The sequence below is a fragment of the Schistocerca cancellata genome, chromosome 1, assembly GCF_023864275.1.
Source record: "Schistocerca cancellata isolate TAMUIC-IGC-003103 chromosome 1, iqSchCanc2.1, whole genome shotgun sequence".
In the NCBI taxonomy this organism is placed as follows: domain Eukaryota; kingdom Metazoa; phylum Arthropoda; class Insecta; order Orthoptera; family Acrididae; genus Schistocerca; species Schistocerca cancellata.
The window spans coordinates 553,961,574-553,979,400 of record NC_064626.1 but is presented as its reverse complement, the minus strand read 5'-3'; the positions used below and the strand labels follow the sequence as shown (position 1 = coordinate 553,979,400).

Sequence of the window (17,827 nt, the reverse complement as noted above, 5' to 3'; positions counted from 1 at the left end):
TCAGAAGCAAATGGCAGAAATGCTAAATGTTGCACAACAAACAATTTCTGACCATGTGAAAGCCGTGGGAAAGATCCAAAAGTGTGGAAAATGGGTGCCATATGAATTGAATGAAAGACAGGTGGAAAACCGAAAAACCATTAGTCAAATTTTGCTTCAAAGACATGAAAGAAAATCAATTTTGCATCGAATTGTTACTGGCGATGAAAAATGGATTTATTTTAAGAAGTCTAAACAGGAAAAATTGTGGGTTAATGTGGGACAACCATCAACATCGACTGCAAAACCAGATCGATTTGGCAAGAAGACAATACTCTGTGTTTGGTAGGATCAGAAAGGTGTGGTGTATCATGAGCATCTAAAACCTGGTGAAACTGTGAATACTAATCGCTACAGACAACAAATGATCAATTTGAACTATGCATTGATCGAAAAAAGACCAGAAAGGGCCAGAAGACATGGCAAAGTATTTTTTTTTACACGACAATGCACCTGCACACAAAGCAAAACTGGTTCAGGATACAATCAAAACACTTGGCTGGGAGCTGCTACCCCACCCGCCATATTCACCAGACTTGGCCCCTTCTGACTACCATTTGTTTTCATCAATGGGACACGGATTGGCTGAGGACCACTTCGATTCCTATGAAGAAGTCGAAAATTGGGTGTCTGATCTGTTTGCTTCAAAAGACGAGCATTTCTATTGGCGTGGTGTCCACAAATTGCCAGAAAGGTGGTCAAAATGTATAGAAAGCAATGGTCAGTACTTTGAATAAAATGTTTTCACTTTTAATTTCAAAATTAGTGTTTTATTTTCACAAATAAACGCTCATTTCATACCGGTTCATCTGGTAGAACGTGGTCAGTTGATAGGGTGTCACTTGTTTCATACGTCTGTACACGAGATTTCGACACTCCTAAACATCCCTAGGTCCACTGTTTCCAGTGTGATAGTGAAGTGGAAAAGTGAAGGGGCACGTACAGCACAAAACCATACAGGCCGAACTCATCTGTTGACTGACAAGAGACCGCCGACAGTTGAAGAGGGTCATAATGTGTAATAGGCAGACATCAATCCAGACCATCCCACAGGAATTCCAAACTGCATAAGGATCCACTGCAAGTACTATGACAATTAGGCAGGAGGTGAGAAAACTTGGATTTCATGGTTGAGCAGCTGCTCATAAGCCACACATCATGCCGATAAATGCCGAACGACACCTCGCTTGGTGTAAGGAGTAAACTTTAGACAGTTGAACAGTGGAGAAATGTGTGGAGTGATGAATCGTGGTACACAATGTGGTGATCCGATTCCAAGATGTGGGTGTGGCAAATGCGTGGTGAACGTCGTCTGCCAGTGTGTGTAGTGCCAACAGTAAAATTGGAAGGTGGTGGTGTTATGGTGTGGTCATGTTTTTCATGGAGGGGGCTTGCACTCCTTGTTGTTTTGCATGGCACTATCACAGCACAGGCCTACATTGATGTTTTAAGCACCTTCTTGCTTCCAACTGTGGAAGAGCAATTCGGGGATGGCGATTGCGTCTTTCAAAACAATCGAGCACCTGTTCATAATGCACAGCCTGTGGCAGAGTGGTTACTCGACAATAACATCCCTGTAATGGACTGGCCTGCAAAGAGTCCTGACCTGAATCCTATAGAACATCTTTGGGATGTTTTGGAACGCTGACTTCATACCAGGCTTCACTGACTGACATAGATACCTCTCCTCAGTGCAGCACTCCGTGAAGAATGGGCTACCATTCACCCAAGAAACCTTCCAGTACCTGATTGAACATATGCCTGCAAGGGTGGAAGCTGTCATCTAGGCTAAGGGTGGGCCGACACCATATTGAAGTCCAGAATTACCGATGGAGGGCACTGTGGACTTGTAAGTCATTTTCAGCCAGGTGTACGGAAACTTTGATGACATAGTGTATTATACCCAGAATGATGAAGAGGGAGAAATTCAGAAGTATAAATGGAAAGAAAGCATCAAGATATTGACGTATGCAGGTTAGACTGGAAAAACATTAAACAAAAATCTTCCAGTAGCCAGTGTTGCAGTGGGTTTTATCATTTGTTCTCCATACTGGTTGTAAAAGATTGTGTAGGAGAAAACAGACTATAAATTTGGAAGCAGTTGGACTTTTGTGTAGTGTTACAATTATGTATGCTATAAAAGTAGGACATTCACATTGTTGGAACCTCACTTTGCAAACAATATAAACCATTTCTTGATATACTTCGGTTTTGTGCTTTGCTGAGACCAGTAAATGTTGTTTCATATTTTCGTTGAGTAGTGTTGTCCATTCAGTAAGCCACATGTTTTACTGTATTAAGAGCCACAAAAATCTTACTTTTTCTACGTCTTTTAATTGTACATACAAAGTGACCATTTTTATTTTATACTGTGTAGGAGCCCAGAAGCAAAACAAGTATTAGAGAATGTCTTGCAGAAATGGCCAAGGAATGGATTTGCCCAAGTACATTATGGATTTATCTTGAAGACTGGGAATTACAACATGACAAAAGCTGTCAGATACCTGCAGGAGGGAATTGCCACCCGGGAACCTGGAACTATAGATGGACGTTTTTTCTTTCAGCTGGGAGATGCACTTATGCGTCTTGGTCGAAGAAAGGAAGCAATGGAAGTAAGTTTAAATGATTAATCGAACACACAAGATGTGAACAGTTGTGAAAGATTCTTAATTCCGTTGTTGCAAAAAAAAATTTCTAAGAGTTCAGCCGGCCTATTTTATATCATAAAATTCTGATTTCAGGTAAATGAACTTGGTGTTAGGGAAGGTTTGTTTCTGTCTAAATATCAGAGGTCACTCTACAATGTAGACAGGCTTCGTGCTCAGCCTTGGTGGACACCAGAGGAGACCACTTATGCACCATACTTCAGGTATGTTCGTTGTTCTAAGGAGTAAACAAATAATGCAGCTGTATTCCCACAGAAACATGCTTTCAAGTTTGTTTGCAGGAAACTGGAGGAGAATTGGAAGCAGATAAAAGATGAAGGTGTGAAGGCACTGTATGATAAAAATAAAAATTTATTCAGAGATGAAGCAGAAAATCTGAAGGATTCCGGCAAATGGAAGCAGTTGGAATTGTTTGCCAGAGGTAAACAAATTATAGACCTTGAAGTATAAAATCTAAGTTGAAATTTATAAGATACAACCTACAAAGTATGTTAGTGATGAATGAATGAATGCCATTATGTGTTTTGACCTTCTTTCTGAATGACAAGATTCATTTTTCCTCCTTAGTGCCTTGGACAAAATGCATTCTTGAAGCAAATACACTGCAGCGCCAAAGAAATTGGTATAGGCACGTGTATTTGCATACAGGGATATGTAAACGGGCAGAATATGGCATTGAGGTCAGCAACACCTATATACAGGGTGTATACAACCCGGGACAACTGGGAGACCCGGGAAATACCCAGAAATTTTTTTCATCTGGGAGAAAATAAAACATGAACGAGAGAAAGAACGAAAATAAAACTTAAGTTGCAAAGGAAATGCGCCTTATACAACAACGAAACACGGTGCTCATACACGTGTCTGCCAACAGCAAAATGTGTCAAAGGCTTTAGGAAGACTGTGTTCAATGCTTCATAACACAGATTTCCTCCAATGAGTGTGACATCACAACTGTTTACATTAGATTAGTTTTAGCAATTACGATCAGGCTCATGCACATGCGCAGTTGAGCCGTGCTTCTGGCTACAGAAGTGTGGCTGTTAGCTGTATAAGCAGTAACAGCAAGATGCTATCCAAAAAAATTTTACTGGCGTGGAAAATCTGCCAGATTCACTGTGGGCAAACTGGGGTATCTGGCCCGGGTGACAATTTCGGGGTGGGGGCAATTCATATTCTTGAGGGGGGGAAAAACATTGTTTCACAAAGCACCTAGTATTTAGCACACGTTGGTCTATCGATTATTCATATGATTTTGAAACTCAACCATGTTGGTTATTGAATATTTTTGAAATTTTGAATGAATCTTGAGTTGAATTTTGAATGTGTGCATAGTGGATGTCATGTCTCCGCCAGGGGAATCCCCATCGCATCTAGAAATAAACTTTCTTGCAGACAGAAGGGGACGGGGCTATGCGTGCTGATCAGAATAAAGCCGTGGTTCGAAAATATCATTGATCCAGGGCTGATGCACAGAGTGGTCTGAGTTGTAAGGGGGGTGGGGAGGTGGATAGTTTCCAAGTGACCTATGTTTACGTTTACTGATTTTGCTGTTTCCTCTTCGTTTAATGCTCTTATGTCAAATGAAAACAAAATGGATTTCTGTGGCCGGGAGCTATCAAGGGAATTAAAATTCATTCACTTAATTATGGAATGCTAAAATATGTTATTGGATACAGATTTTATTGCCACCTTTCTGACGGTCAAGCATTAACCACCTTGCAGAGAAATGAAGTTATTTTTATCAGTTTGCCAAGAAGGAATTTTGGCTTTTATTAATCTTTTTTGCTGAGGCAGTTAATTTATTTGAAACGAAGTGTTTAATTCGACACTATTGGCTAGTTTCAACTGTGCACTGCATTTCAAAAGTGCATGTTTTCATCCTCTAGCACGTATGGCATTATGCCATAATAAAGAACCAAACATGAGATAATACAGTACTTGTACACCAAGAAAATTTACATCTGAATCTGGACATAAGAATGTGCACTGTAAGCCAAATTATGCATTTTAGTGTGGTTCGTGAAATTCCGATGCTGTCGGAGTATCCTCTGATGATGTCTTGTTTCATTTACAACATAATGTAAGATCTTTTAATGTTTTACACGTATGAACATACCGGCTTCCTGCATCAACGTAGCCTGCACAAGCGCGGTGACTCCTGTTATCTGGTACTATCTGGCAACTGCTGAAGCGGACTTGTTTCTAACAGGTCACGGGCAAATATTGTGAATGGTTGTTTGAAAAGCGTTACTTTCAAAGTAAGTTTCCTTTTATGCAAGCTGAACTGTGCGAGAATTTACAATGAATTTCTTAAATCACAGTGCGTTTGACTCTCATTTAAATATCAAATCTTTGAGGACAACCATTTAGAAAAATTTCGAGCTCAGAAGATCAGACATTTATGTCATTATTAAAAATTTTACTGGTACATTTGTGTGATGTATCTGAAAGTATAACAAGCACAAAAAAGATCATGATTACGTGTGAAAGCTTAGCTTCTCTTGCAGCTTATTAATCTTAGAGAGCAGTATTATATGTGAAAGCTTTGCTTTTCTTGTAGCAACACTATGTATATTAATTTAAACCATTAACTTTTCCAATTTGTGTGTACATGCTACTTAAGTGATATTGCTATTTGCTGACATCATCACATGTCTTATGCTCTGAGTATCTGCTGTCATCAACTGGTGAGCTCACGTGACATGACCTGTGACTGGCTTACAAATGCGCATTGCAATCTTGACTTCAATGCTTTGGAAAGTAACGTGCACTGTTTGGTGGAATTCAAATTTATACTTTTGTAACATGAAAATATGCAACGTACATGTTGCAGCACATCAAAGATCTTTCAAAAAATTTTTTTTAAATACTGCATTTGGTTTTCTAAAGGGCCACGAAATTCTACGCCGGTGTATATAACCATAATGATTCGAAGGATTGATAAGTTTTACAGTTTCGAGGAAAAGTATACTGTCACTTCACACAGAGAAAGTGTATTTTCACCCGGGAGAAAATGTATTTTTAACTGGGGAATCTGGGAATTTTTTTTACTTGTCTGCATATACAACCTGTATATAATGCAACAAGTGGCTGGAGCAGTTGGTAGATCGGTTACTGCTGCTAAAGTGGCAGGTTATCAAGATCTCAGTAAGCTTGAAAGTGGTGCTGCAGTCGGTGCATGAGCGATGATACCCAATGTCTCCAAGGTCATGATGAAATGGGGATTTCCCGCACGAACATTTCACAAGCATACTGTGAATATCAGGGATCTGGTAAAACTCAAATCTCTGACACAGCTGCTCTGACATTGCTGTTGTCGGAAAAGAATGCAACCAACAACAACTTAAGAGAATCATTCAACATTGACAGAAGTGCAGCCCTTCCACAAATTGCTGCAGATTTCAATGCTGGGCCATCAACAAGTGTCAGCATGGGAACAGTTCAACAAAACATCATCAGTATGGGCTTTTGGAGCCAAAGGGCTTCTCGTGTATCCTTGATGACTGCACAACACAAAGCTTTACAACTTGCCTGGGCCTGTCAGCACCGACATTGGTCTGTTGATAGCTGGAAACACGTTGCCTGGTCGGATGAGTCTCAGTTCACATTTTATCGAGCAGATAGATGTGTAAGGGTATAGCGACCGCCTCATGAGTCTATGGACCCTGCATGTCAGCAGGGGACTGTTAAAGCTGGTGGAGGCTCTGTCATGGTTTGGGGCTTGTGCAGTTGGAGTGATATGGGACCACTGATATGTCCAGATATGACTGACAGATGACACATATGTAAGCATCCTTTCTGATCACTTGCAACCTGTGGTGTGCATACTGTAAGACCTTCATTACACACACCATCAGATTATTTGACTTGTCGCTCTAACGAAGTAGGCGAGTGTCAGCAATATGTCTCGTGGTCTTATCGTGGCGTGTTCATCTTCTGCCGTTAGGTCAGACGATAGAAATGCCACTTGCACGCTTAGAGTACCAGATTGACGGGGACCAACTTTAAACAGAACTTGATTAATTTTCACACACATTTATTAAAATAATAAAAATCATCGACATTACGTAATTTGATTCTGGATGCTGTTTGCAATTGACAATCTGAAGTTCCTTTGGTCTTGGTACTTTAATCTTATTCTCACATATCTCTGATACTTGACAAAGTGTCTATACATTTCTCTTCATGGCTATGTACAGGAATATGATAATCTTATTAGGCGCAGACTGAAACTTGACTATAGACTGATGCAGACTGATGCAGTCTGACTAATCGGAGGTCTGTACACTCGTTATAATACCTTGAGCATTCAGGTATCACTGCGCGAGTGTCATCTGTGAGGAGAAAAGGTTCTACGTTAGCAGCAATCTCATTGGCTGCGTTGCATATTAATACGTGGCTCGGCGGAAGCAGAATTTGGTCCGTCTCTAAGACAGCGCCACCTCGTAGTGCGGAGACGGACGAGCGCTGCGCCTGCGCTGTTGTGCTTAGCGGGGCGCGCTCTAGTGGGAAAGTTGTGTACGCGCTGACTATGCAGAACTATGTACACAACGCAACCCTTCATGTGCACTGTGCATTCAGGCAGACATGGGCAATTCCAGCACGACAATGCGACACTCCACACATCCAGAATTGGTATAAGTGGCTCCAGGAACACTCTTCTGAATTTAAACCCTCCCACTGGCCACTAAACTTCCCAGACACGAACATTATTGAGTATATCTGGGATGCCTTGCAACATGCTGTTCAGAAGAGATCTCCTCCCGCTCGTACTCTTATGGATTTAAGGACAGCCCTGCAGGATTCATGGCTTCAGTTCCCTCCAGCACTACTTAGACATCATTTGAGTCCTACCCACACTGCGTTGCGGCACTTCTGCGTTCTCGTGGGGGGTCCTACACGATATTAGGCCTGTGCACCAGTTTCTTTGGCTCTTCTGTGTATATTTTATAACTGGCAAAATAATGATTATGAGAAATGGAAACAGGAAACTGTAAAACTTTCCATAGAATATAAGATGAGTGACAACATATTACAGTTTTTTGCAGGAAACTTTATACATGGTAAATTTTCAAGAGGTGAACTTATCCAGAAGTATTGTACTACCCAAGTACCAGACAATCCTGAATCCAGAATATAAGACAACCCGACCCCATTTTCATAAGGGGCTCCTTGAGAAAATCTTATGTTTAACGTAGTCCGGATAATCAAAATTACCAAGTCCTGTATTGATATAAAGTATCTGCCTAAAAAAGTTAAGATTATATCTGTTCCAAACTTATGCAATCTAGTGTTTACACTTTTGGTAATTCAAGGAGAAACGAAATAAAAAGAAATAGATTATTTACATTAATTTTTATCTTCACTTTAATCCTTTTTTGCTTACTATCTGAGCCATCGGTCTGTGGTGTCACCATTTTTAATAATAATAGTAATAATAATAACAATAATAACAATAGCAGCAATAATAATAATAATAATAATAATAATAAATAGAAACTGTAGATCACATCACAAGTGGATGTACAATACTAGCAAATACAGAATACCCCAGAAGACATGACAATGTAGCAAAAATAATACATCAACAGCTTGCCTTACAACATAAACTTATAAAACAACACGTTCCCACATACAAGTATGCACCACAAAATGTACTGGAGAATGATGAATACAACTTATACTGGAACAGAACCATTATAACAGATAAAACAACACCACATAGCAAACCTGACATCATACTCACCAATAAAAAGAAGAAAGTAACACAATTAATCGAAATATCCATACCCAATACAACAAATATACAAAAGAAAACAGGAGAAAAAATTGAAAAATACATCCAACTGGCTGAGGAAGTCAAGGACATGTGGCATCAGGATAAAGTTGACATTATACCAATTATACTATCAACCACAGGAGTCATACCACACAATATCCACCAGTACATCAATGCAATACAGCTACATCCAAACTTATATATACAATTACAAAAATCCGTAATTATTGATACATGTTCTATTACCCGAAAGTTCCTAAATGCAATATAGCATATACCGTACAGTTAAAAGGAAGTGACGCTTGATCAAGGTCCGCGTCACTTTCCATTTTTAACCAGACTTAATGTCTGAGAAAGTAAAGAAATAATAATAATAATAATAATCACTGGGGGACATGGTCAGGGGAGAAGGAAGCAATTTATTTCTATATAATGAGAAGGAATTATATGAAATTTATCACTTTAGTTGTCACAAATATTTATCTCTCCCTTCCGAATATGCTGAGAGCCCCAAGATGGAGTTTAGGGTGGGACCTAATAGCAAAGTTTAAATTGCTGCAAGTAAAATTAGAATCAGCAAAATTTATAATGTTGGTGGTGACACATATTTGACTGTATCTCCCAAAAATTTGTCATTTTCAAGAATGCAGTTAATGTGGGACCTGAGAACACAGCCTATTTTTCTGAGTACATAAGTGAGGATGTTACAGTATTCTTTTGTCTCTTGCTTCCAAACATGTTTTCTGCCCACTGCTCTCTCATTGGCTGTCAAGAACCAGTAGCTGCACACACTCTTTCATTCCCATCATACCTCATGGTGAACTTTGACAATATTGCAGTACCAAACACGCCACTTGATCATGTATAGATTTTACCGTCTCCTGCACAAATGTATTCTATTGATGAATATTGATCCAGTTTTAAAGACAGTTCAATTCCAATTACTAAGGGATTCAAGCAAACTGCAATTTAAACATTGTTTATGCACATAAAAAGCATAAGTATGCTGTGTACAATCCCACAGTTGGCAGCACGAAGAAATTTGCTGCCCACTCAATTCTTCTCCCAACATTCGTCCTAGTTCAGAGCCAAGATAGTGTCATTATTACCTCTCCAACCCTTCAAACTTCTCCAGAGTAAATCTGCATGTTACCTCAATTGCCAATGCTACATCTGTAAATTTGAAGCAACGCTGAAGTTCATCTGTTACACAAAATAAAACTGTTGACATCAATAGCAATCATTTACTCTGGAATGTAAGTTGACTGCATTTTTCAAATGGCAAATCTGGAAAAAAAAACAATATTTTGTATCCTAATTAGTTTGGTATCTTAATTAGTTACACAACTGACTGGCCATGAGTGTAATGTCAATGCACAGACAACCTAATAAGTAGCATTCATGTGCAGTTCTGGACCTGTGTTATATCTTGAAAAATGATTTATATACTCTCCTGCTCAGTATACTAATCATTCAGCAGGGTGAGTGTGTGTGTGTGTGTGTGTGTGTGTGTGTGTGTGTGTGTGTGGTGTTATGAAACAATGTGTGTATAGTGTGTGCAGTGACTGATTGTGAGATGTGAGTGAACAATGTGGCATTACATTATTTAATATGTTGTTTGTAAAAAAAGTATTGTCTACCAAGAGTAAATCTATTGATTGTCTCTAACTAGAAGTCCGTAAATATATGTGTATATGAATTAGCTTATTTTAAATTGATCTAAATTTGTAAATATTTTGACATGTCCTGTATCCTTGCAAAAAGAGATCTACGGATGAATAAAGCTGCTGCTGCTGCTGCTGCTGCTACTACTACTACTACTACTACTACTACTACTACTACTACTACATTCATTACCTGACGAGGAATGGTGGCTAGTTAAGACACACACACAGTGTATGTGATGTCAGTGTGAGCGTGCTGTCTGTGTGTAGAAGAGGCAGATTATGATGGCCCGGAGGCTTGGCACAAGTATTTCAGAAACTTCACAACTTACTGGGTGTTCGAGAAGTAAAAATGTAAATGTAAATGCCGTGTGGCTAGGGCCTCCCGTCGGGTAGACCGTTCGCCTGGTGCAAGTCTTTAGAGTTGACGCCACTTCGGCGACTTGCGTGTCAATATTCGTGGAGTGTTGTAGTGAGAGTTTTCAACACATGGCGAAATCGACGTGAAACCATGTCCAGACGTTGTGGGGTTGGATGGCCATCCTTCAATAAAGGTGTCAGATGTCATAGGCTGGGAAGATTGGTAAAACATGACAGAATTTACGGGAGTTCGGTGACTTGACTCTTCAGGTATGGTGCCAACTTCCTCCAGCAACCTTAAGGCCTTTTTGCTTCTGTACCACGATGCGTCGCCCCTGTTATCCATGCCAGAAGTGGACACAGTGGCTGTTACATATTAGCTAGGCGGTCATAATGTTCTGGCTTATCAGTGTATTTGCAAAAACAATGTTTCCTTACTTTTGTCTGCATTCTATCTACTCCACCTGCTCTGAAACACAAGCTGCACTGTGACTTTTTCTTTAAGTAAGTGTAATGATCTGAACCCTTTAATAGGAGTCTCTTCAGAGTGGTCTTCAGAAAGTACGCTGAAGTTCGTTGAAATTGGTGGGTTCCAGTTTCAGACCTCTCGAAGTGAGATCAACCTTCATTCCGCACTTGAGAAAATGTTGCCTCATTTCAGGAACTTGTGAAAGCAGGCAGTGTAGACAAATACTTGTGGCTGTCTGCATCTGTAATTCACTGTTCTGTAAGATCACACTATAGTTCTTCTTGGGTCTTGCACGCTGTGGCAGAGGACCAGGTGAATCATTTTGTGATACAACTAACTGTTTAAAAAAGCCTGAAAATGGTTCATTTCATTAGATAAATAGCATTCTTATTGGTAGTAAAACATAGCTTCTGTACCATAATACCCCAACAAATATATTGGAGTTTCAAATTGAAGATGCATGTACAGCTATATGTACATCAATACTTAAAATCACCTTACAGGGTCTGTGGTAGAGGGTACATTTCTCCTTTTCCCAGTGGTTCATGGTAAGAAAGATTGCTTGTAAGCCTCCATATGGGCTCGAATGTCTCTAATTTTATCTTCGTGGTCTTTTTGTGAGCTAACTTTTATGTAGGAGGAAGCAATATATTGGTTTAAATAATGAAAAACTGCACCAGTTACTTATTTTTTCATGCTTAGCACAAGAGTTTATTCTCATTTTCAAATGCACTTGTGCATCTGTTTGACAACCCTTTTTGAAAATGGGAGCGATGTGCTTTTTTTGCAATAATTAGGAGTGCTTCGCTCCTCAAGAGACTTAGAGTATGCCACTACTAGAAGAAGCTCAAGTTCTTTCGCTTACCTCCGCGTTGAACGAAACTGATATCAAGTTAGGTTCATTGGCCTTCCCCTGCGAACGATTTCCCCTTGATTACTTACTTTGATATCGGTCATTTTTGTCGTTTGTGCAATGATTCAAAGGAAGAACTACAGTGAGGTCTTCCTCTGTGAAACAGTTTTGGAAAATGGCAGTATTTTGGGCTTTTCTGTGTCATTGTCTGTTTCAGTGCCATTATGGGCACATTGTATCTGGACAGATGGCTTCAATCCATTTACTGATTTAATGTAAGACCAGAACTTCAAAGGATTTTCTTTCAAGATGATAGCTAGAGTTTTACTTTCTGTGAGGCATTGGCTATGTTTAAATTTGCAGTGAAGCTCTATTGTCGCCCATCCTTTAAAATTTTGCTCAGGACATACTTGTCTAAAATGTTTTGTATGATTCTCTTGAGCTTTGTCCATTGGTGCTCAACATCGTCAGTGCTGGAGTGACATTTTTGAGAGATCTGTCAGGTAATCCGAAATCTGTCTCTTGATGCTCTGCTAAGCAGGAAGATCTTCCTGTTCTTTGTATTCTTATTTACAGCTGTATTTAGTGATGCTGTACTGGTCTTATGATCACTGATCCCTATCTGTACTAATGGAGTTGAAAAGTTTGGATCTATTTGTCACTAGCAGGTCTAAGATGTTACCTTCACAAGTCGGTTATCTGATTAACTGCTTAAGGTAATTTTCAGATAAAGCACTTACAACAATTTCACATGATTCTCTGTCCCTTCTACCCAACGTAATCACTTGAGCCTGCCAATCTACAGTAGGCAAGTTAAAATCTCGACCTAAAACTTTAACATGACAAGGAAATTTATGCGAAATATTCTCAAAGTTTCCCCTCAACCGTCCCGTCACTACTGTTGCTGACGCAGAAGGTCTATAAAAGCATCCAACAACCATGTCGGATCCATCTTGAACACTTACCTTCAGCCGAATTATTTCGTATTCTGTGTCTGTAATTTCATATTCTGTGTCTGTACTAATCTCAAGTTATTTTTATAGTTATCAACATGCTCGCATAACTAGCATTCAACCTAACTTTGCAACAAACATTCCAGTTGGGGTTTAGAATTTCGTTGCTATTAATCATTGGTTTCAGCCATCTTTCTGTCCCACGTACTATATGGGCATTGTTACTGTTTTTAAGAGAGATCAGTTCTGGAAGCTTTCCATAAACACTCCTGCAGTTAATTGATACTGTATTAACATTTTATTCTCCGATCTGCTATGATGATGCTATTTTGTCTGGACCCAGAAGGAATGTTATTGGCCCCATGGAGGGATTTCTCTAACCTAAAAAATCCATATGTGCGTGCTACACGTACTCCGCTACTCCAGTAGAGGAATGATCTCATAGTTCTTGACATAATGAGTACAGTGATACAACAATGGCCTACAATTGAAAGGCAAGGTAGTTAGAATCTGCTATTGTGGTGTAAACATTGCCAGAAGGGTCTGTTGTGCCATTCTTCATCATGGTATCGAGCTTTTAGACCATTTATTTACTACCTCAGGAGCATTCTCTTAAGGATGAGTAAGTAAACACTGGTTTGCAGAGTATGTACGTAGATGTTGTTGTTGTCGTCGTCGTCTTCAGTCCAACGATCAGTTTGACAGAGCTCTCCACACTGGTCTATTCTGTGCAAGCCTCTCCATTTTTTAATAACTTTGCATTCTACATCCATTTGATCCTGGTTACTGTATTCTGCATCTACTTGTATTCAACATCCATTTGAACCTGCTTTCTGCATTCTATATCCATTTCAACTGACTTACTGTATTCATCTCTTGGTTTTTCTCTACGATTTGTACCTTCGCAGTTCCCACCATTACAAGATTGATGATTATGTGATGTCTTAAGATGTGTCCTATCAAGCATTCCCTTCTTTTAGTCATGTCGTGCATTTAATTTCTTTTTTCCTAAATTGGATTCTGTACTTTTTCATTAGTTACTTGGTCTACCCATCTAGTCTCCAGAGCTCTTCTACAGCACCACATTTCAGGAGCTTCTATTCTCTTCATGTCTGAACTGCTTATCATACATGTTTCACTTTTGTACATTGGTAAACTCCATGCAAATACCTTCAGAAAATACTTCTGAACACTTTAATTTATATTCAATGTTAACAAATTCTTCTTTTTCAGAAATGTTTTTCTTACTGTTGGCAGTTCGCATTTTTATATCCTCTCTTTTTTGACCATCATCAGTTATTTTTCTGTCCAAATAGCAAAAGTGATTTACTTTTATTATCTCATTTCATAGGGCAATTCATTCAGCATCACCTGGTTTAAGGATACAGGGTACTTTCCCGGCTCAATATTATGTAAAATTCAACACCTATTTCTTCCAGGCACTGTTTATAATGTACATGTTTTATGGAATTTTTTGTTGATATCAGGTAATGCAGCACACTTTCTAAACAAATTAGAAGTATTTTGAATATTTTTGAACCTGCTTTGTGTTATTAAAGAAATTACAAAGAAATTGATGCAATTTTTTTTTTCCAAAATGCTTTCTCAAATTGAGGTACCATTTAATACAATGTTATACATTTGGAGATAAAATTTTTACCAGATATGCATGACATGATGGCTGAGGTACTAGACCTGTTTAATTCCACCTATTATGTATATTACAAGGATAAAATATCACATCTTACATTTTAATTTTTATAATTTTTTATCTAATAAGACTGTTATTTTTTGTATGATTTAGTTGATTTTGCAATAAAGCGTAGGTCTACTACATAAGTATGGACTATTGCAAGTTACAGAAAAAAAATCAGAGCAATGCTTTATAAACTTTTGGAAATATTTGTACCTGAATTCTGAAAAATACAACTTGCAGGAAATTGCGAATGAAGATATGAGTCCAATTAAATTGTGCCTCAGAACATTCCTGAAGCAAAATCTTCATCCTGCAGCATTCCTTCATCTTCAAGCTTCCTCTTGGCATTCCTTTTAGCTCTTCTTGCTTCTTTGGTAACTTGAAGAGCGAATCTTTCAGCTTCATCCACCTATTGTCTGTCACATGCAAGCAATTGAACTTCCATATTAGAGCCACATTTTATGCCTAAATTTCTCAGGACTTCCAACCTTCCTATCACTCCATCATTGAAATATATCACTGCATCTAGTACACCAACTTTTAATGTATTTAGTCCTACAAAAACATTCTTGGGTTATCTTTCCCATATGCAATGGTTGAAACTTGAATTTGTATTCTGCCCCATGAAGACATTTACAAAGCAAAACAGGGTCACTCAGGTCTCTAAAAATTGGTTTTTCTTCATTCATAACAGGCTCAGGAAGAGAATGCATATGACGGTATATTTGACCACTTTCTTTTGCTTTTTGGTAACCACATAAAGAATCTGCTCCTTTAGGGCAAAGTCTGTGAACAGGGTGGTCATCTGTGGACAACTTATGAAAGTAGGTGGCCCATACAGCTTTTCTCATTCCTGTAACGTTATTCAGAGATGCAGTTTGTCTACTGGCCAGTCCATAATAACTCTGAAGGAAGTCTATTTTAGTTTCTGTCAATCTGCCTTGGCCAGACACAGATTTTCTATCAGATAGCAACTTTCCTTTCATTTTTCTTCGTAGCTTCCTCAATCTAGCACCCATCCTCTTTTGCACATGTCCACAACACTCCAGTTTTGTTACCAATGTATCACCATAAACATTAAACTCATTAATGTTATTGAAAGCTTTAGAGTCTCCATCAACTAAGTACTTCGTATATCTAACATTATAAATTGGCACCAACCTCTGAAATATTTTTAGAGCTCCATCACACTCCATACCTCCACTGCAACCATCACAATTCTTAGAACACTGATGTTCAGTATGTCCTTCAGTGTTACCATGGCAGGTGTGGCAGTATTTATATAAGCACTCAATATCAACATTCTCCAGAGAAGTAGCACTTACAACACCATTCAAGGAACGATGTCCTCGACGTTGCATGTCCCATCAAGTGCAACAGCAATGTCCCTGGTTCCACTAATATTTACAGTTTCTTCCACTGCATGTTTCATAGATGCTTTAGACCCAACTGTTAAGGCACCTAAACGTATTTTTATGTACTTGTGGAACCTACAGGGAGTAGGAGGAAGGTCCATCCAACCACAAAATGTTTGAGCAGTTTTTTTCCCCCCTTTTCCTATTGCGCACATTGCATAAACAAATTTCAAATTCACACCGTAGGGATTATGCACAATGTTTGAAGTCATTTTCGAGGTAGATTTATTACAGAATCTACACAGAACAACTAATTTCGACACTAAACCCTTCCTGCTACTTTGTTGTTCAGTTATTCACCATCACATTGTTTACGTTTCGCCACTTCCTTTACCAAAGAAGATAAGATGGCCACATCAACAACAACAAATCCATTACAAACAGCGTCATCGTTAACACAAAAATTTGAATCACTAGGAGGCATGCCATGTGGGAGTTTCTTCCCTGAAGAACTGGTACATAGGTTACTTTCAACAGTGTGGCTTGCTTTGTTTGTGAACTGGTTACCACGGAATTTCCTTTTGTTGAATTTCTTTATGCATGGTATAGTCCATATTTGTTGCACACTAAAGGATATGTACGTCCACAAGTATGTGTAGCACTTGGGACACCGACATCCAGTAACACATGAACATACTGCTTCAGCGACACAGAAGTAAATATTAACAAAGATAATCATTTACAGACACTAGAAACTTGCACTGTTACCAACATATACAATGTATCGTACGTATAATCGCTGGAAACACAGTTCACAGTTCTTTTCAAAATAATACTGGTTTCTGTAATAGAAGTAAAGAGGGTGTGGCACATACATGACCCTAACTTTAAAATTTGGTATATATAGGTCATTTTTCATTTGAAACTGTGTAATTTATATATCAATGTAATCAGGAAACACTATAGAATGTAATAAAGTCATTAAAAAATTTCGATTTCCCTCCATTTATAAGCCTCCTATATCCTTAATTCAACTACATTCCTTGCCTGTTGTTTTATTTTTGTTGTTGTTTATCTTAACACCCTCATTTCAACTACACTGCATCCAATTGCTCTTCCAAGTCATTTGTCATCTCGGAGAGAATTACATTATCATAAAAAATTCAAAATTTTTATTTCTTCTCTCTAAACTTTAATCCTCTTCACAAATTACTCCTTGGTTTCCATTGCTGCTTGCTCAATGTATGCATTGAATAACATCTGGGATAGTCTACCACCCTCACTCCCTTCGAATCCACTGCTTTGCTTTCATATCCTTAGACTTCTATAACAGTAGTCTGGTTTCTGTACGTGTTGTATACAAAATTTTGTCCTCTGTATTTTATCCATGCTATCTTCATAATTTCAGAGGGTGTGTAATCCAGTCAACATTCTTCATTGTTAATTTCCTCCTGTCGTTTGAAGCTGCATGCGTGCGTGCGAGCATGTTTTTCGAATGATTTCTTCCTGGCAAACACACACACACACACACACACACACACACACACACACACACAACCATCTCTTAATTTTTATAAATAAATTGTCAGTACTTACTAGGTCAGATACTAGTGTAAGGTGTGTGAAAATATTGAAAAGTATCTTAGCCGTACTGTGATTTGAAACTTTTGACATTAGCACTGAGGAAAAAATAAGCAGAAGAAATGAAGATGAGGTGACGATTTAGTTAAATCGTAGTTGTCAACGTACATGAAATCTATTTGCTCAAGATTCTTGCAAATTTATTGAGCGATACAAAGACTTCGTACTTATTATCTCCTAGTTATTGATGTTGGTTTTGTGAATATAAATTGAAACTGAGTGCAAGAGGCACTTTATAGGTGCAAGACAAATGTTGTTTTTCTTTAGTTAGTAACCACATGGGGGTTTTAGAAGTATTATTTATGAAGTAGAGTACCTAAAATTTAAAAGTGTTATTAGAAATGATCTC

The 17,827-nt window shown here is 38.5% G+C and overlaps 1 protein-coding gene across 9 annotated transcripts in view; it reads left to right on the top strand.

The window, feature by feature from the left end:
- The window catches only part of LOC126180425 (uncharacterized protein DDB_G0283697-like), a 221,079-nt gene that overhangs the window by 187,425 nt on the left and 15,827 nt on the right, over window positions 1–17,827 (top strand). For 8 of the 9 annotated variants that reach the window (XM_049924693.1, XM_049924694.1, XM_049924692.1 and 5 more), the window contains 3 exons: window positions 2,417–2,651; window positions 2,781–2,908; window positions 2,987–3,126. In XM_049924693.1, the coding sequence (XP_049780650.1) occupies window positions 2,417–2,651; window positions 2,781–2,908; window positions 2,987–3,126 (503 nt within the window). The remainder of the gene's footprint in view (window positions 1–2,416; window positions 2,652–2,780; window positions 2,909–2,986; window positions 3,127–17,827) is intronic. The other variant, XM_049924698.1, reaches the window with a different exon arrangement.